The sequence below is a fragment of the Phalangium opilio genome, unplaced genomic scaffold (assembly GCF_054372755.1).
Source record: "Phalangium opilio isolate 3A_F unplaced genomic scaffold, DU_Popi_V2 ptg000079l_1, whole genome shotgun sequence".
NCBI lineage: Eukaryota > Metazoa > Arthropoda > Arachnida > Opiliones > Phalangiidae > Phalangium > Phalangium opilio.
The window spans coordinates 1,378,377-1,398,804 of NW_028324187.1; the positions used below are offsets into that span (position 1 = coordinate 1,378,377).

At 36.1% G+C, this 20,428-nt stretch overlaps 2 protein-coding genes across 4 annotated transcripts in view; both read left to right on the forward strand.

The window, feature by feature from the left end:
• Nucleotides 1–7,389, forward strand: part of CalpC (calpain C) — a 59,765-nt gene extending 52,376 nt beyond the window's left edge. The window contains exons 2-18 of one of the 3 annotated variants that reach the window (XM_089845486.1): nt 1,094–1,159; nt 1,258–1,337; nt 4,246–4,315; nt 4,382–4,637; nt 4,705–4,885; nt 4,949–5,112; nt 5,175–5,252; nt 5,329–5,501; nt 5,570–5,778; nt 5,837–5,955; nt 6,014–6,183; nt 6,265–6,323; nt 6,389–6,536; nt 6,596–6,712; nt 6,796–6,854; nt 7,029–7,099; nt 7,169–7,388. In XM_089845486.1, the coding sequence (XP_089701612.1) occupies nt 1,102–1,159; nt 1,258–1,337; nt 4,246–4,315; nt 4,382–4,637; nt 4,705–4,885; nt 4,949–5,112; nt 5,175–5,252; nt 5,329–5,501; nt 5,570–5,778; nt 5,837–5,955; nt 6,014–6,183; nt 6,265–6,323; nt 6,389–6,536; nt 6,596–6,712; nt 6,796–6,854; nt 7,029–7,055 (1,968 nt within the window). In that variant the 5' untranslated portion in view covers nt 1,094–1,101 and the 3' untranslated portion in view covers nt 7,056–7,099; nt 7,169–7,388. Of the gene's footprint in view, nt 1–1,093; nt 1,160–1,257; nt 1,338–4,245; nt 4,316–4,381; nt 4,638–4,704; nt 4,886–4,948; nt 5,113–5,174; nt 5,253–5,328; nt 5,502–5,569; nt 5,779–5,836; nt 5,956–6,013; nt 6,184–6,264; nt 6,324–6,388; nt 6,537–6,595; nt 6,713–6,795; nt 6,855–7,028 lie in introns of all 3 variants that reach the window. The other 2 variants (XM_089845485.1, XM_089845483.1) reach the window with 2 other exon arrangements.
• Nucleotides 7,390–8,607: 1,218 nt separating this feature from the next.
• The window catches only part of DIP2 (disco-interacting protein 2), a 51,960-nt gene continuing 40,139 nt past the window's right edge, over nt 8,608–20,428 (forward strand). Inside the window, exon 1 of the mRNA XM_089845495.1 lies at nt 8,608–9,417. Coding sequence (XP_089701621.1) covers nt 9,333–9,417 — 85 coding nt within the window. The 5' untranslated portion in view covers nt 8,608–9,332. The remainder of the gene's footprint in view (nt 9,418–20,428) is intronic.

Below are 20,428 nucleotides of genomic sequence, written 5' to 3' on the forward strand. Positions count from 1 at the left end.
GCAAATGTCGGAACCTGTTTTTGCCGCCGTGAACTTGAAGCCGAAATCACCTTCTTACTGTCTCTTCTACTTTATAGGTCTATATAATAAAGTGCATCGTCGTATATAGTAAATTAACGATATTGACCGCTTTAAACTGGTTTAGAAATAATTCCTAATCGGAAGTAGGCATGCCATGCACTTCTTTAGTTTGGGAAGATTTATACAAACTTCAAAAAATATGATGAGTGTTTAAAAATAGCGGTGGTGGCTTTTGTGTGGGATGGGATAATAATTTAAATTCGGTATTTCGACACGGAAATTGAAGTTTTATCAGATGGTGTTTGAAAACAGGTCAGGGAAACCCTGGAAAACTCAGGGAATTTGATTTTATTTGGCAAATTTCATGGGTTTTATCACAATTTCAACGTTGAACGTTAAAGAAGCGTTTATTAAACATAACGTGAAGAGTTAGTTGATTTATAAAGATGAACATTGACAACTTTTGGCTTAAGCTACCGGAAGACACAGTGTGGGAAAACCTTGAAAAGAGAGGGAATTAGGATCTGAACATTTTGTTACAGCTAAATTTTTTATGCTATCTTCAAGACTATTGAGATCTTGTTAGTTTACAAATCTCGAACATAGTTTTCAGACTAGGAGGATGTATACCGTTTACACAAGGAGACCAGGCTTCAGGTGTTACACAAGGATGAGTCAAAAGCCAGCTCTCCTTGTGTAAATGGTATAAATCCTCCTTGTCTGAAAACTATGTATACAAATTCTCTTTTTCGTTCTGTTCAATTGAGGACACTGAGAACAAAGATTCGTGTAAAATTTTAGCATTCCACCCACATAATAATTAAGTTTTCTACCGTCTTGAAGAATAGGGTGGTTAGGTTCCAACCAAAAAATGGTTACAAACGCGACCGCGTTTACCCAAAAAATCTTGATTATCTTAACGTAGCTATTTGAGAGGACGGGTTTACTGAAGTAGCTTTTAAATTTTTACGTGGGATTGCGCGAGCTCAAAATGGAATGACACGCAGTTACCAAAATTGGAAAAAATTATAGAGAAACGCCCCTTTTTTAAATTATTGTATTTAATTCGTAGGTTCGAATATGTCCGATTTTGAAACCCTTAAACGAGGTTGTTTAAAGCGCCGTGAACTCTTTGAAGGTATGCATGCTTAATTATTAAAATTTATTAATTAAGCCAATTACAAAGATAAGGGTTAATTTAAATTTTTAATTCTTTATTCGTAAATTTGTAATAAGATTCTGAATTCGTCGCTGAACAAATATCCGTATTCTATCACCAAACACCACCGTTCCAATTTGTATGGAAACGACCAAAGGTAAGATTTAAAAGTTTTTTTATTATGCTGATACTGATTTTAATGCTTAAACTCGAGAAAAAAACCTCCGTATTTGAAATTCTTTGCCCCTATAGCTTCGAGTGCACTCATTTTACTTTTCTCACTCGTTTTCGTGATAAGATTTTAAGCTTCAGTGAACATTATTGAGCTTTTTCTTTTCAATAAGCATTACGTATTTTTTTCAATTCGTTACGATTAGCGTTTTCTCTTTTTAAGTCAAGTTTTTACCCATTTATCCTTTCTGAATTGAAAGGAAAATTGACAGATCGTGAAATTTAAACTTAACGTGTTTATTAAACCGCGATTGGTTACGAGTTGACGTTTGTAATGCAATATACTACGAAACCAATTGATCAGAATTTTTCAATATAAAGTATACTTTTGAAAAAGTGGTGGTTTTTGTCTAGATGACAGGCGTGAATTAATAGGCCATTCAACTTTTTGTTTTAAAACACCAATATATTATTTTATTACAATAACAAATGAGATATTAATATTTCCTATTTTTTCATAATTAATATATTAATATTTCCGAAATTTTTCTATTATAATAATAACGTATTAAATTGTTCTAATAATAGCTTTAATTAATAGCTATTTTAGACAATATTGTCATCGAAAATCTTAATTTTACACGTTAACTACTTTTTAATTAAAAATACTCATTTCCATTTTTTTTAAATAATATAAAATATTTAATACATTTTATTTTTACTTTTAAAATTTCAATTTTTATATATATATATATATATATATATATATATAATGAAATGGGCGTTTATTTGGGTCTGTAGCGAAGGTATTGTTCCAAAATTTAAAAATACAGGTAGATGAATAAATGAAACCAGTTTTGAACCCCGAAAAAAGTAATCACACACAGAGTAATAAAACTTGAAAATTATTTTCAGAATAAGGTCTAGACTAATTAAAAAAAACATTCCAAGAAAAGTTTTTAATTTCGTTTTTTTTTTATTGCATGAATGAAAAAAATAACATAATTTAGAACTATAGATTCCAAACTGTTACAAGTTACATCTTTTAATACTGAAGCTAAGTAAACTTATCCTTGGAAAATCCACCCATCCAACTTCGTAGTTATTAACTAAAATACTTTGAACAACGAAACGATAAAATGTTCTACTTTAAAGTTAAATTTACAACATGGGATGATAGGCAGCTCTAAACTTATGTACTGTACATAAAACCTCACCCAAAAGATAGTAAAATCCCCCCAAAAAGAGGTCAGACAGTAAAAACGCTTGAACGACTTCAAAATCGAACTGTGTCTAATAAGATAAAGCTATCACTTTTTTTGTCAATTAGTCAAAAATGTCTTAAAGGTGTAAAAATTAATTATAAGATAAGAAAAAAAAATTCTTTTCGCATACATCATTGGTTCCTTGTAAGTTTTGGTTTAAAAGTTGATTGCCCTTTTGTGTTAGTAATGTCTCACGACATTAACGGGAAAGTTACGCTTCAAGCTAAGCCTACTGAAAATTAGGCCTAACACAAATTAGACTTTAATGTTCTGTGTCTATTCTGTGTGATTGTAGTTTAATTTCTGGCTTTTGAACGACGAAACAAGCGTAATGTTAGTCTATTAAACGAGCTAGGGGTCATCTATCTCAACTAATTGTAGAATTACAATTAAAATAACCTTAATTTCGCCACATTCATACCCACAGACATTAAATTAAATTTAAAAAAGAAACTCCGCGACTTACGCTCCAAATTTTAATGAGCTCTATACGCGTTTGAAATCGAACCCAGATAGTAATTAGGTACACTCTCGATGTCTCATTAAAGATAATGAAGGAGGTTTTAAAATATAAATATAATATTTTTATTAGAAACTATGGTTGGGTTTCTTGTCCCAGAGATATACTTCGAGGCAACCCTGAAGTTAAACTTGCCGCTGAATCTCGTTGATGAGTTATATGACCCATTTAAGAATTTCACGTTTTGTGTTTAAGTATAAGGAGTATTGCTAAGATTAATTTATTACCCGTTTTTTATGATGTAGCTAGCTGGCTTTCAGGGTCACAAAAAGCCCCCCGGTGAAATTCTAATAATATATATAAGAAAATCCACAACTCCGACTTTAGCTTAACATGTTGTACTCTCTACAGGGCCCTAAATTTTCCCCGAGCTGTTTAAACTATCCTTTCTCAAAGAATTCGTCGAGTCCAGTTTTCCTTTAAAAATATTTTCTAGTTCATTTATAAATCCAGGAATTTTAATATTTGAAGTATGGTTTTACAATTGTCTCATGAATATTATGGGAATAATTTTTCTGTATTTATTTCAATTTTGATTGGAGATTTAAATCTCGTTAAGTATTAGAATACAGCCTTAGAAAGAGTAGGTTCAAATATCTCTTTGAAAACATAGCCATTTTTTTCCCTTTTAAAGTCCACTCTTTCTAAAGCTAGATGTGTTTTAGAACCTCGTTGCCATAAGCGATTTTACATACTCACTTTCAATTAAATTCATGGGATATATGAATCAATTCATAACCGGTATTAGACCCAAATAGAGTTTGTCCGATTATCATAGAGTTAATTTTCGAAAAACGTGTATGAAATAAATTATTATCTAATGAATTTTGATAAGTGATATCTTAAGTCTCGTTGTTTGGGTTGCAGGAAAATGTTCACACACACATACACTCGTTTTCACCCTATGGCATTTTCAATAACATGAGAAAACGAAATTTTTAATGATAATATCTAAAACTTTTTATCGTAAAATTTATTTTAAAGTTTAAATAAATTATCGGGGCGTTGGCCTTGGAATTTTTAGGTTATAAATTTTGTTGACACTTTGTTAAGAGATTATAGTGGCTCGGGTAAATAAACTTAAATGGTTTCAATTAATTATTAAATAGGAGTTGTGTCCTAATCCAGTATTTGTCCAAGATGGGGCGTCACATTTCGATGTGGTACCTGGAAAATTGGGTAAATTTACCCTGAATTAATTTTAAACTAGGTAGAGTTTCTAAAGAGTTTTTGACACGTAATTAGGTGACCGCTGGTTCGTATCTTGTGTCGGTTGTTTAAGTTTAACCAGGGGGCTATTTTACCGCGTGGTACCGGCCGACCAGAGTTTCACGTCGGACGAATATGCGGGCATATTTCGATTTCGTTTATGGTGGTGTGGCGAATGGCAAGAGGTCATCATTGATGATCGTCTTCCAACAGTTAACAACAAATTAGTCTTTGTACACTCTCAACACAGCAACCATTTTTGGGCACCCTTACTAGAGAAAGCATATGCCAAGTAAATTAGACATAATTACTAGTATAATTACTTGACCTTAATCTGACCCTTGAACTTAAATACAAAGATTACACGGCTCGTACGAAGCCTTGAAATACGGTTGTTCCCAAGATGGTTTGGCGGATTTAACGGGTGGTGTCACAGAAACCGTAAATATACGTAATGACCCTACTGCTTGTGGGCGCATTTTCTCAAGATTATTACAAGCTACCTCCGTAGTTACTGCACTTGTACTACAACAATCACAGGTACTTGTAATCTAAAATTAGCACTGGGAACTTTTACTGGAACGAACGAATGTTCTATTACAGTCAAGAAACCAAAAGGAAAAACTGGCCAATGGAATCCTTTTGGGTATCAACTACCGCGTCATGGCACTGGAAAAAATTGAGACGAAAAAGGGAGACCAAATTCAATTGGTCAGGTTAAGAAACCCATTGACGGTCCCCGAATACGTTGGTTCTTGGGGCAGAGAGTAAGCAACACTTGATTTTCTTGAAGAAATGGGTATTTTCTCATGGTTAGATTGTAATACAGGTCGGAGGAATGGTTACAAATGGACATAGATGAACGAGAAAGGCTAAATAGTAGGAAAATGGCCGATGGAGAGTTTTGGTAAGTCGCGAGACTAGAAACTTGTCGATGAAATGGCGGGTGGTGACAGGGCTCAGTGCTATTACTCAATTTGCAGGATGACTTACCATGACTTCGTTAAATGTTTTACGAATTTTGAAGTCGTTCATTTGGACGGTGAAACGAGTAAAGACGAAGCTAGTCTCAGGGCGAAACTTCCGTGGCACATGAAATTGTGGCATGGTAGCTGGCAGAAAGGAGTTTCAGCCGGAGGCTGTAGGAATAATTCTGGTAATTAATCATTGGCGAATTAAAGGTAAAACGTAGCAGGTTTAACTGTATTTCAATTTAATTAATAGATACATTTCACATCAACCCTCAATTTCAACTCATATTACCCGATACGTCCGATATTGTCATTTGTCTAAGCCAACATAGCGTTTTAGAACCTAAAGTCATTGGTTTCACAGTTTATCAGGCTTCCAAAACTTCCACAGAAACGATAGGAAAATCGTTTTTCAAGAGAAATAAATCGTTTCTTAATTCTCAATACAGCAATAGTCGACAGGTAAATTAATTATTTAATTTAATTTATTTAATTAGATTAACCAATAATTTGTTATCAGATATGCCATCGATGTCAAGTTGAACAAGGTAGCTACATCATTATCCCAACTACATTTGAAGCGGGACACGAAGCCAATTTTACACTTAGAGTTTATTCCAATAAGTCCTTAAGGCTCAAGTAAGTCAAGTTTAATTATTTACATTTAGTTTAATATTAATTTTGGGCTGTTAATTAGAGTTTCGGATTGTTCACCGGGTCTTTTGAAACCAGCCATTATCAAAGCTCCAACGAGTTTTGACACCAAAATTGGTTGTTACGAAGTTATATTTTTACAAGTAGCTGATGAACATAAATCCGTTAATGCTTTTGATTTGCAAGAACTTTTAGAAGCCTGTTTACCTAATGGTAAGGCGTAATTAGCTTTAATTAACATTAAACTACTATTATAGTATTTCCATCAATATTTGATTTAATTTTCTTATAAAGATTATGTTAAAAGTTGCGCCACTTTGGAAGTATGTCGACAAGTTATATTGGCGTTTGATGTATGTTTTACTTTTTAAATTTTTTTCGAAATTACTTAGAGTTAATTGGGGTTTGTTAATTATAGTCTACCGGAAGTGGGAGACTCAAATTCAGCGACTATAAAAACTTAATGTGTAGTCTGAAATATTGGCAGAATATTTTTAAGAATCATACTAAAGGAACATCGGGAATTTTACGATCTGAAAAATTAAAAGACGCTCTACTGGATATAGGTAAGATAAAAAATAAAAATTAATCCTTATAATTAGTTTTAATTTACGCGTATTTCCAGGTTTCCAGTTAAATACCGAGACACTCTCTTTACTGGTGTTAAGGTACATGCGCAAAGATGGTACGTTGCGCTTTGGTGACTTTGTCTCGTGTATTTTACATCTTTCCGTTGCATTTGGTAAGTTAATTTTAATTAGTAATTACAAACAACAAAACATAAATTATAAAAATATTTTAATCTAATTATAATTAATATAATAGCCACCTTTGAAAAGAAGGATCCTTTACAGAATGGTTACATTAAAATGAATCTTGGCGATGTGAGTGTACACATATATATGACTAAGTTACAATCTTAAAATGTGTAAAGTTTCGTAGCGACAATCTTAAAATGTGTAAAGTTTCGTAGCGAAAAATATACTTTCTCCATTGAAATTTTACACATTTTGAGGTTGAAATAAGTATTTACAAAAATTGTCGAAAATTATTTACAGTGGTTGAAAGCGAGTTTACAATGTTAACGCGCACAACATGGCGGTGGCGATGGATTTGGCGAGATAACTTGGTAGATTTATTTTTTATAAACTAATAAATAAATAAATAAATAACGAGTATTTACAAATATTTTTACAAGAAAATATATATTTTTATATATATATTATTTTTTTCGCGCTTCGTTTACAATATTTGCTCAAAAGAAAGTGCTTAATTCATAGTTTAATTAATATTATTGTAAATATAACAGGAGTTAACCTTTTTACAGTACAATATTGGGAATTGTTTTTTATAATATATTATTATCAGTTTTATAAGATTTTTATTATATGTACTTTGGTGGTTTTTAGTCATGTAAATAAAAAGGTTATTTTTTTATTTACAAAATAAAAGGTCATAGTTTAACTGAATTCCGAGTATTTAGGTTATTGCAGCGTTTTCAGCAACGTGTATTGCATAAAATGGCTCCATCACTACTGGTCTCAATTGCGCTTCTTCAAGAAGGTGCCAAGATAGGTAAAGAACTAGTCCAAATATGGAAAGACTTTGTTCATGGTTCACCTTCGAAGACGGGTGCCAGAATTAGACAGCACAATATGTTTATTGGTAAGCCTAACCCAGATGACATTGTCTTTGTCAATTACTATCGGGATGTGCCTGGCAAGTTGATGCAACACCAAAGTGAAGAAATCAGTTGGTCAGCTAAGGTTTTGGGCGAAGGACTAACTGGAATCGTTACTTCAGTCAGCGTCATTGACTGCTGGTTAGATGGGACTGGTGGAATGCCTGAATTGGTAGATGGCGGTATTGGACAAGATCATGTCAAGGTCAGATTTACGTCGAAATTTTCGCGAGGATACGCGGTGCGGGTTATCATTACCGGTGTAATTAAAGAACAGTCGGACAACCAACAAAGTTCTTCTTTAACAATAGTTTAATTAATTTCAAGTATTGTTCTAGTATTATTTTACATTTATAAAATTTTGGACTAAATTTTATGTTCTAAATAAATTTATTCTTCCACATTTTAAACCAAATTTTACATCTCAAAATTTCCCAATTATTTCCTGAACAAAAGCTCCCATTAAAATTTCCCGCCAAAATTTCAAAGCGCGCGAGCATGGATGGCCATGGTGCAAGCGCGCTTTAAAATTTCCCGCCAAAATTTCAAAGCGCGCGAGCATGGATGGCCATGGCGCAAGCGCTAGAGGACGTTAGAGCAGACGCAATTTTTTGAACGGCCCCTTCAAGGTCAATGACCAATGTCATCATCGTAACGCGGTGGTTCCACCTAACGGTATTGAAAGCAATTACATCAATCGACCCGCCTCGGTTTTAGCAAAGAGAATATAAGGGAGGAGTGGAAGCTCCCCCGCTCCACAAGCGTAAATAGTTATGTCTCGCTTAAATTATACTAGCGGCAAGGCTAGCGGTACGAGGGAGTTTCCGGCTCAATAGCGCCACCTACGATACCATTTAATGTCTCAAACGGAAATGCCTCGGTACTGCGCATTGAAGATGCGCGGTAGAAAAGCGAGACAAGTTTTGCCCCTCTTTCCACTCCTCCCCTATACTCTCTTTGGTTTTAGGGGTTGAGATGCGAATGTGCGCCTGGCCGGGGAGTCGCTGCGAAAGGGATAATGGTCGATTCTGTAAATTTGTATCGCCATGAGCTAAGAGATTAATTAATATGTCCGCGGTTAGTTTACGAGACAAAGTCGTTATTCCAGTATCTTGGACTAGATTATCTTCGAAGAAACCCAATGAATGGTTCCCGGGAGACCTAATCGTTTAAAAAGTAGGCGTGGTTTACGATTATAACAAAAAAATGTTCCATTCCACGGAGCCAAGGCTTAAAACGCCTTCTTCTCGAGCCGCTCGCATGATCGGGGTATTTCGGTGAAAGTTGTCTACCGTGCTTCAACGGTTTTCGCTAAGATGGTGAAGTGTATTTTACGCGAAATTTTACAATTTAAAGAGGTCCAAAAGTCAGCGGCTCTATCGTCAAAAGCAAAGTTCATTTCGCCAATAATTAATATCCCCTTTTGAACTGAACTTTCATCCCCACTTTTCAAAAATAAAAAAAAGAAATACTTAAGAGCCGAATTATTGGGGGTGTCTATACGCCAAGGCTTAGCAAATGCCAAATATTTTTCTACACACAACAGCACCATCGTCGTGAAGCGCACGAAAAAAAGCCCAAGTTTATTATCATCAGAATTTATTGCCAACGATTTACATAATATGGATACGCTTTCGTTTTAATTGAATTACTCAAGGAAGATAATATTTGAAACTTAATCATGGGTGATCATCACATTGACATCGCCACCTTGCCAGCTGAAGTCAGGGAGAAATTGGCCGAGCTTGAACTTGAATTATCAGAGGGTGAGTTAATATTTCATTTCTTTTATAAGGCTTTTTGTAATTTGTCAAATATTTGCCGAGTTTCATACCATTAAGATCTACCTAAAAGTTACTGTTAAAAATTAAGTGGTGTTATACACAGAAAACCAGCTGTAGGCCAAAAATAGATCTAAAATAATATGACCTATGACCCAGGGTACGTCTTTATGCCAATAAAGTTAAAAACTAATTCTTCGCGATAAATTTAAGACCATTTTACTAAACGTTTTAACCCTAGAAACTATAGTAGATCAAAAATAGACCAACATAAAGGTTTACACATTCAAAACTAAAAAATAAGAACTGAATCACCCCCTACGCATACATCTACGGTTCAGTCAAAAGCTCTAAACGTTTCACTTCCCTATTAACTTTAATATATCTCTCTACTTCAAAATGACTAACCCCTAGCTATAAAGCTGTCGCTCATTTTGCAAACGCAATAATACATTCAAAATTGATATTCTTCAACAACTTTAAGCCTAACTGTTGGTTGAGCAAAGGCGTAAAGAGGTTAAAAAAACCATACCTAAAAATTCTGCTTTTTTTGACCAATTTTTTTCACACATAACTGCGAGATAAAATATTCCTAACCCTCGTAAGAGTCGTATTTGCCCATCAAAGCCAAAGCCTTTTTGTTAAAAATAAAAATAAGTGCATTATCTGTCATATTTAAAAACCTAAGGAACCAGAAAGTGCATGGTCTGTTCTCGGGGTAGTTTGAAAAAAAAAAAAAAATACTTGAAAGAATAAACTTAAGTGGCTTCCTCGTTGAACTCTGAACTTAGTCGACGGTTTTTTTTCTACCACTGAGTTGAGTTTAAAACCGCCTTTGGTGAAATAATTCGTGCAAAATGAACTTTGAAAGCTTGTTTTAAATAGGGTACCGATTTAAAAACACTCGCCTGAATCATGCCAAATTACTGCAACCCCCCTCCCTCTCCTCTTTTAGAATGTTTTTACATGAATGATCAACAGCTATTGAAGCAAATTTTGAAACAAATTATTCAGGGTACGTGATCTAAATATTACTACGCTTAAAATAGCCATAAATTATATACTTAAAGGGAGTGTGAAAGATATATTCTTTCCGTTCAAACGTCTATAATATATATATATATATAATAAATTATTATTTAACTCTAATTACACGTGGTTTATCTCCGTAAATTTCTTTAATTTTCTAAAGTTTATAATATAACCTTGAAGATCATAACGTTTTACTCTCCCCTTAGCTCAATAAATAAATTATACGTTACGAATTAATTAATTATAAACTGTAATTAGCGACCAGATTAATTAGCATCTATGTATATATTAATACCAAGAGTGCTGTTACTGACTTAATCTCAAGTCAGCTTGATTAGGTTTGAGAAAAAGGCATAGTAGACTATACTGACTTTTTCTTTGATAAGCCTGTTAAAATTTGGCTCCGAATACCAAAGTACTACTTCGTATTTGGTATAGTGTTATCAGAAGTTGATATATTTGAAGTAAAACATATTATTTTATAAATATTATTATAGAAATAGAATTTATGGTTAAATTCTTTACAATCTGCATTAATTATTTAACCTAATTCAACACTTCACTTAATGAACTTCTATTATAAGTGCATTGTAGCTTGTCTATTTAATATTCGCGGGATACTTACTATACCACGAAGAGAGAGTCATTAGAATGGGTGCGGTCAGCCTTTTACTGAGTCGAAAGGTTTGAAATTGCTGACCATAACTCGGGGAACTGTCTGAGTTTAATAATTAATCAGGAAACCCTTTAGCTTTTCCCGCTTTTTTCCCGTGCTATGCAGCTTGGTTATTTCCACCGCCCTTCTTAAGAAGAAAGACAATATATACAACACATCACTTAAGAGTCTGAACATCTTCAGCACAGCTTTAAGCAGATTTCTATTAAAAAAACATTTCCCGGAAGTTCCTACTCGGAACTAGGAAGTTGAAAGAGAGGAAGGCACTCGGAAGTGATACTCTTATGAATCACGTCCTCATTTGTTAGCTTATTATCATCATCAATATTGTTTTATCATTATTAGCATATACGAAATTCTTCTATATAAACCTTTACATTTTTTTATTTGGCCTTATCAAGAAGTGATATCTAGTTTACTAGGGAGAAGGTATAAATTAGCCACATTTCTAGCTTTATCTTCAGTCCAAACGTATAGGGTCCGGAGTTAATCCCCGCCTCTAAATTACAACCAGCATCTCATTGGTTCTTGAAAACTCACGTCAGCGCGACGCGAATGACGAAAATTACTTTTATTTTCCGACTGAGGAGAGGCGAAATAGCCCGGCCTCCTTTTACGTCCCCCCTTGTATTCGGAGAACCCCTCGGACGTTTTCGTTTTAGTCTTCGCTCGCAGCTAGCCTAGCTCTAATGATCCCGGATCCCTCTTTCATTCAATTTAGGGACTAGTTTTTCCTTTTCCTCCTCTAGCTTCCTTCTCTTGGAATAGTCTCTGTCGCGTTTCCTTTCTTTTTATATAATCATTCCCCTATATCGAAAATGAACCGAAGTCATCAATATTTTAGTGGGGGGGTTTTTTTTATTGTTTGAGACGTTTAGCTTCGATTGGCCCAATTTTCATATTTCCTTAAGGAAATCGAAATATGTATTGATTGTTCTTAATTCTGAGTTTAAAGTTGACGTTATACTTATCACTTGAATAAGAAAGTTTATGGATCTTTGTAAGCGTCTTCATATTTTGAAATCAGAATCCGTATAGATAGATTTATATACTAAAGGAAGCCCTATTTGGTCACGGAGTTTCCAGCCTTTGTGTGTACAATTTGTATTGTCAGAAGTATATAATACTTCTCTTCGAGAGAAGTGTACCAACCACAAAGCGGGGTATGTTGTATGATTCTTCCCAACATCATCAAAACATTTGGAGTACTCAAGGTTACTAAACCGAATCACATACGCGATAAATAGTTCCCTCATCATTACTCTATTAGCGCTGAAGGATTTTCCAAGGCGTATGTGCTTGTGGATTTTTGTCCCACGTCAAGACAATCAAGGTTTGTGGGTTGATTGCAGACGATTTAGTACCAAACAGTTATAGAATTCACCCCAGCACGGTGCGATGCTCATCTGAAGTTAAATGAGCAGGAGAGCAAACAAAAAAGGGTTAGCCTGGGAAGAATCATGACGTTACATAACTAAAGTATTAAGAGGATACAGAGTGTCATCCTTCTTCTATTATCCCCTTCTGGTATTATAAAACGAGGGTTGAAAGTCAATCCCGCGTATCAAATGACGGTGTCACGAAGTAAGAATGCGTGAATTTCGCTAGCACCACCCTTTAAAGGGGCACACTCCACCGTCCACCAATGTCACAATAGAGTAGTGACAGCTTATATTAAATCCTACGTTGAACTATACACCATGGTGCTATTACCAAATCTATACAATTCTAAATATCCCTCCCTTTGTTATACACATTTTTCCTGGTTAAGAGGTTGAATTGAAAACGTTATACGTAACCACTTCCACTTTACACTGAAACCAAAGCCAAGAAGACCTTCGTGTACGCATACCCCGTACCCTGAAAACCACGCCTACTTCAGTTCAGACCCCGTGTCTGTGATTAATTTTAGGCCTAAGGTTCTAACGTGACAAAGCTTCCGTTTTCCAATAATGCCTTCTGCATGCATGCCTATCCTTCAACCCCAAAGCGTCTTTCATTTCTTGGAATATTAGATCATTAGGTCTTCTGTCGGAGTTCTATTCATCATAACGTAGTAGTCCTAGTGAGCTGTGACTTTAATGTCTAATGAAGACGCAGCTTGACATTAAAGAGACATAAGCGGGGATGTAATCTAACTGTAATGCGATAATCGGTACGTTTTCGACCCATTTTATTAGAGAGTTTAAGCGTAATGCATCAAAATTACATTTCAGCGCTGAATTTGGTATAACTCTAATTGAGACATCCAGCTCATCTATGTCCACTGTTATCTATTTTCATAATTAATTTATATAATTAGCGGTATGCCTTCCTTAAGTTTCTTAACCTTTCTATGGTCTTGCCTCTATAATCCTGAATTCCAGGAGAGGTGATAATGACTCTATTACGTATACCGCGGAAAACCCTGTTTCCCGACATTTTCAAAGAAGTTTCGGCTTAATGTAAGCGAAAGTCTGATATGGATAAATGATTTCTCTTGTCATTGAAGGGGAGAAGATATTTGGCGGCCAATAAAACGGGAAAGGAGGGAAGTGCTACCAGTTCCACTCTCACTTTGCAATGTAACCCAATCCTAGTCTCCATTCAGATACTATACCGATTCGAATGTCGGAAGTGTACAATTTCGCCTTTATTGCAAATTTCGTAATCATCTTGTAGCCTACATTGTTCGAATTTTCAAGTCCCCGCGCGGTCTCTCTCTTGGCGCGCTGCGGCAATATGTCTTAATCGATTTATCAGATTTGCCCCAAGGCTGAAAATTGCGGTTGTATTGCACGCTTTGTCAATTGTACGAGTGACCATAGCGCCAGTGAACATTTTGATGGTTAAATATAGGGGGTAGATCCGCATGCACGCTCTGACACAAAATGCCTACGACGCAGGCGTTGAAAAGCGATATGAAAGGTGGAGATGTACCCCCGTTCATTTCATTCTTGCCTCCATAGAAATGGACTCTGTAGAGAGGGTTCATTTGTTTGAATATAGTACGTAACACCATACGAAGTCTTAACTAGATTCTGGCCTCCATATTGATGAGTTTCAGCTCTCCCAATGCAGTCGACCCACCAATATGGCGGTGTACATTATGTCACAAATCTTAGCTACTCCGCAATCGAAAACTCTCTATTGTACAAGTTTCATGCAATAATGTGTTATTAAATCAAGACAATTGAAAGATAAGACGTAGTTAAATAACGTTGGTGTCACCTTGGCCCTAGAAATTCTCAGTCTGTAATTTAGGAAATCTTAACGGTATGTCTGCATACTTGCGAAATGTTGAGCGGGCTTTATCGGGTTTATATTTCACAGTGAGTTAACTTCCTCATAGATACAAGCGAGACAATCCTTTGTTTCTCTTTTTCTTTCTACAGGGTCACTTTTGTTTGTCATCGTCACGGTTGGGGTCAATGTTACGCCAAAGACAATGACAATCTTGCTTGACTTTAGAGGACAGCCTCTATGATTAATCGCTTGTAATGAGGGTTTTTTTATTCGCTTACTAGTTCTCCCACGCTAATTTCTATATATTTGATCACGTGACAAAAGAATTAAGATCCCGGATGGTTAGCTATTAAGTATGTCTATGTTTTATCATGAAGTTGCGGGATTGGCTAAGACTGCCTAATTGTTGTTGTCAGTTTTAAATTTAAAAGAACTGTTTGTAGTACCACAATAAAGCCTTCAAGAAGGACGAAAGTTCTTAATTACGTCACTGTTATTATTATAACGTCATCATTTATTATTTGTAACTTCCTTATTTGTTAACTGATTTCGATGTGATTTGTATCATTCTGTAGCCCAGAAATAGCTCTATAAGTTTTGTGGTTAAAAATAATAATTAAGTGATACTAAATCTTGCCTCTCCCAATCAAGATTGCGACTTATAGATTGGAGTTGGGAAATAAACATACCGGGAAAGAATTGAAAGAAAATAAACAAAAGATATCGAAAGTTCCAATCCCGATTTTTTTCCCTCCCAAGAACAAAGGAATCGGGACTGCCTTAAAACAAGAATGTAATAAGGTTATCTATACATCGAATGTACAAAAAACTAGCTAGCTTTAGGTTAGACCATAAGTTTATAAGACATGTTCCATAAGTATAACACTACCTATACTTAGTAATGAAAGAGACATACAGTTCGAGCTAGTTCGAGAACGACGGAAGCGAGAATTGAAGTCCTACACTCGGTGGTTAATTTTGCAGTCCATCTAGTCCTATTTAGTTTTTACTAAGCCTTTGACAGCGCCCAGTCACCAGGCGTCGCTTTACCATAATCTATGACCTACCTCCAGGGTGGGAAATAAGGATTTTTTTTTAAACAGCGACCCCCCTGGCCTGGAATAAATAAACTGGTCCATGACCAAGGACGAGGTCTCGTCGTCTGCTAAACTAAAGAAGTGGATAATTAAAATATTTGAATTAATGTCTGAACTCTGGTTACCTTTGAATTTTCTTAGTGGTCCCGAGGACCACTGACCCCCTCCAATTTAATTTTTAAACTAGTCTAAGAAATTTTTAAACTGGACATTTGCCCTGTGCCACCGCCTTATTTCCCACGTTGCCTAACTCACTCCTCACTTCATGACAAGCTCCAGTTTGTAACCAGTGACAAACTTATGGAACATATCTTATGAACCTAGACCCGACTAGCAGTAGCTAGTTTTTGAAAAATCCTGAATCCATCCAGGTTTTTAAGACGTTTAAAAAAATAAAAATCTCATGGCATACTCTTTCTTTCTCCGGCATCCTCGTTTTTTGGCGTGATGGAGCTACCGCCCCCGTTTCTTTAAAAGAGAAGCTAAACTGGTAAAGAAAGAAAAGCAAAAATCAATAACAAACTATAGTGTAACAGCACTGGCAAAAGGAACCGGGTAGAAAGCCCCGAAGGAGCAAAAATGGCTAGCGTTTCTAAAGTGAATGCTGCTTCCTTCTACAAGAATTTATGTACTCTTTTATTCTATCAAGTCAATATCAAGCCCTATATAGCCAGCCACTCTTGGGAAGTTGGGACCTCCATTGAAAAGTTAAAAATACTTAAAAATTAATAGATTTAGAAAGACGGCAAGGCCTATATTGTATGTTTTCAACGAAGGAAGGCTCCTATGAGATTACTCCTTTCAGGGTTCATACAAACCTGGAAAACTCGGGGAAATAAATATTTAACAAAACAATCAGGGAAATTTCTAATTTTTAGTAAAATTCAGGGAAATTTGTGAGGTTTGAGTCAGTTTGCTCTTAACTATAACAAAACCACTCCCGTGGTTAGTACCCCATATATGGGGAAAAAGCTGGGGAAGTTCAGGGATATGTATGGGAAAAAATTCTGGAAAACTCGGGGATATATATGGGGGGGAAAACCCTGGAAAACTCAGGGATATATATGGGGTAAAAACCCTGGAAAACTCGGGGATATATATGGGGTAAAAACCCTGGAAAACTCGGGGATATATATGGGGGAAAAAACCCCTGGAAAACTCAGGGATATATATGGGGTAAAAACCCTGGAAAACTCGGGGATATATATGGGGGAAAAACCCTGGAAAACTCGGGGATATATATGGGGGAAAAACCCTGGAAAACTCGGTGATATATATGGGGGAAAAACCCTGGAAAACTCGGGGATATATATGGGGTAAAAACCCTGGAAAACTCGGGGATATATATGGGGTAAAAACCCTGGGAAACTCGGGGATATATATGGGGGAAAAACCCTGGAAAACTCGTTGATATATATGGGGTAAAAACCCTGGAAAACTCGGGGATATATATGGGGGAAAAACCCTGGAAAACTCGGGGATATATATGGGGGAAAAACCCTGGAAAACTCGGTGACATATATGGGGGGGGGAAACCCTGGAAAACTCAGGGATATATATGGGGGAAAAACCCTGGAAAACTCGGGGATATATATGGGGGAAAAACCCTGGAAAACTCGGTGACATATATGGGGGGGGGAAACCCTGGAAAACTCAGGGATATATATGGGGGAAAAACCCTGGAAAACTCAGGGATATATATGGGGGTTAAACCCTGGAAAACTCAGGGATATATATGGGGGAAAAACCCTGGAAAACTCGGGGAAGGGTTTTTCCAAAACTTGTATGAACCCTGGCCTTTTGTTCTTCGTTGGTTTGCAAACTGCTCCTGAATTTGGCTGGCTGCGATGGGGATAGAGAATCTAAGCCAAGGTTTAAGGAAGAGTTGAGGAGTGAGAGAGATGGGATGGCTTTAAAAATAAGCTCGTAAATAATGAGGTTAAGCAACCAAGCACTTTTCTTGACGCTTATATGAGCACGCTATGGATAACCGTGCGTTACGCCAGGAGAAAACCTTGAAATATTTTTTAAGTAAATAGTAAGATACCCGTTTCTCGTTGTTCTCCCACCATGCAGGTCTCTGGAAATTTTTTTATATATATTTACTATTTTGTTAAGACTGGGATTTGCATGTTGAAAAATGGCGGGAAGTTAGGGATTTCATTCTTAAAAATCCGTCTTCTAACCTTGCGTCGATCAATGCATAAATATTGGTTTGACGTGATCACGTTTGCTCTGGTAGATGACTACTAAAAATAATCTGGAATCACCTAAGTTATATCAGTATCTCAGAGAGAAGGTATAAGATGCCTTTGTATTCGCGCGCCATAGTCCCAGTCCCCCTTTCAAAATACAAGGGGGGACTAAAAGGAGGCGCAGGGCTATTTCGCCTCTCCTCATTCGGAAAAAACGTAAGTTTCGTCACTCGCGTCGTCGCGCTGACGTGAGTTTTCAAGAACCAATGAGATGCTGGTTGTAATTTAGAGGCGGGGATTAACTTCGGACCTACGTTTGGATGGGAGATAAAACTGGAAATGTGGCAAATTTAGATCTTCTCCCTAGTAAACTAGATATAACTTCTTGGTTTAGTTAAACTAATCATGGGGAATTCAGATATCTGTTAACATAATTTCTAGACTATTTTAACTTAATTATCATTAACGTAGATTATAATTTCATCGGAAATGCGTATTATTGCACGCGACACGATCAGAAATGTATTTATACAGACAACACGTGCCTTTCCGGGTATGTTAAATAAATCTGGATAGAGTTCCGTGGACGAGAGAGAACAGTTGGCCAATAGAATCGTGACGTAGTTAGTAAAGCCCTACGCTATACGCGCGTTTCGAGTCGAGCGTGCTGTAATATTACGTGGAAATAGGCAGGTGTATGTTGGCGCCGGACAGATTGGAGGCCAGTGGCCGTGACTCAAGACCTAAACCAATCTCTCCTACCAGTATATTTTTTTTCTCCTTTTGCATTTAACATCATTAAATGCCGTGAAAAATCGGATTCTACCATTTTCCACTCCCTCTGGTTTTACTACTACTGGCAAGAAGTGATATCTAGTTTATTAGGGAGAAGTTATAAGATGCCTAAGTATTAGCTCGCCATAGTCCCAGTCCCCCTTTCAAAATATAAGGGGGGACGTAAAGGAGGTCGGGCTATTTCGCCTCTCCTCAGTCGGAAAATACAAGTAATTTTCGTCATTCGCGTCGCGCTGACGTGAGTATTCATGAACCAATGAGATGCTGGTTGTAATATAGAAGCGGGGATTAACTCCGGACCTATTATACGTTTGGACTGGAGATAAAGCTGAAAATGTGTCGAATTTATACCTTCTCCCTTGTAAACTAGTTATCACTACTTGCTACTAGTCCTGTAACTTTTTACAGATCCCGTGAGAGCATGTCGGAAATTTGAAATATGGCGTAACACGAACTGATTTGCCCAATCTATTTTAAATACACGTGACCGTGCCAAGAAATATTTCACGGTTACACGTGACGTGAGGTATTACAGAGTTTAAAGAAAATTTAACGGGAAACGTGTTACGCTTTCAATTAGTTAAGTTTAATTAATTAGAATAACTTAAATATGAAAATTGATCTTGATTTTTCACGCCTCAAACCATCTTTAATGTTCATATTTTCTGTACTCGGTTTTCAGGCAATAGACCATTTCGATGTAACAAAAAGGGGGGTAAAACTTTGCCTTTCATCTCGCTTTTTGGCGCCTGCGCTGTAATCTTTTTGTATACCCCTTTTTTACCATCGAAAAGGTCTATTTCTTAAACTCTCTAATATCGTTTCTTAGGCGATATTCCTTTGGGGGTATTGAATTAATTCACGGTAAAATAAACATAAATGATTTCAATAGATTGTATACACGATTCAAATCTCTAAATAAATAAATATGTATTTATAAATTGAATGCGTGTGGTATAGTCTAAAGTTTTCGCCATATTCATCATTTATTTATATTAAACTTATCCCTGTAGCCAGCCACAGAGATTTGATCTAAGCAACTACCAGTATAAAATTCCAATTGAATTTTCCCACGAACTTATCATAAAAGATGAGATAAATTTAGCTTTATCTCTTTTATAACGTTTTATCCCAAATATACAGGGTGTTTGTGAAAAGTCCATCAATAATGAAAGGGCGTATTTATTGGGCCATTTTGAGTCGAAAATGTTCTATGACATTTTGCCGTCCGAGCCACGGTTTTCGAGTTATGATTTGAATATTTTAGGGATGACCCCTTCATTAAATTAGCGCTGTCTTTCAATTTCTTAATTAAATTTAAGGGGTCATCCGTAAATTACTCCAATCATAACTTGAAAACAGTGGCTCGGACGGCAAAATGTCATAGAACATTTTCGACTCAAAATGGCCCAATAAATACGCCCCTTCATTATTGATGGACCTTTCACAAACACCCTGTATATACACTGAGATTAATATTTGCAAGCGTTTTCATTTCAACCTGTACCGTAAACAACCGCGTTAATTTATGTTCTCTTCCCCAATTTTGAACTATATTGTAAATATTATCTAAGGATAGGGTTGATGGACTTGTGGGTGTGGGTTAAATGTCATATGAACGCCCACTGGATGACTGTCATCTTTGTGTGAAGTCTTGGGATATAAACTCAAAAGAAAGAGCTGAGTAATTTGACACTCGAGTAGTTCATTCAATTGGAAGGCATTTCCGTGCTAATGGAAATAAATTTTACTTCAATTCCTTTGTGAATGGTCCCTAAGTTACCCCTATAAGCCATCTTCGCTGTTATGTCGATATCTCACAACTTAGGCTATAGATGGCGACAAGTTCTCTCGTTTTTCATTTGAGAGTTTTCTGTTCTCTTTTTTATCCCTGAAAAAGGTAAGGTTTCTGGGTTGTTGGTTTGATGTTCTCGGCTGGGTGGCTTATGCCAAAAGAATTTATTTGGGTAAAAGAA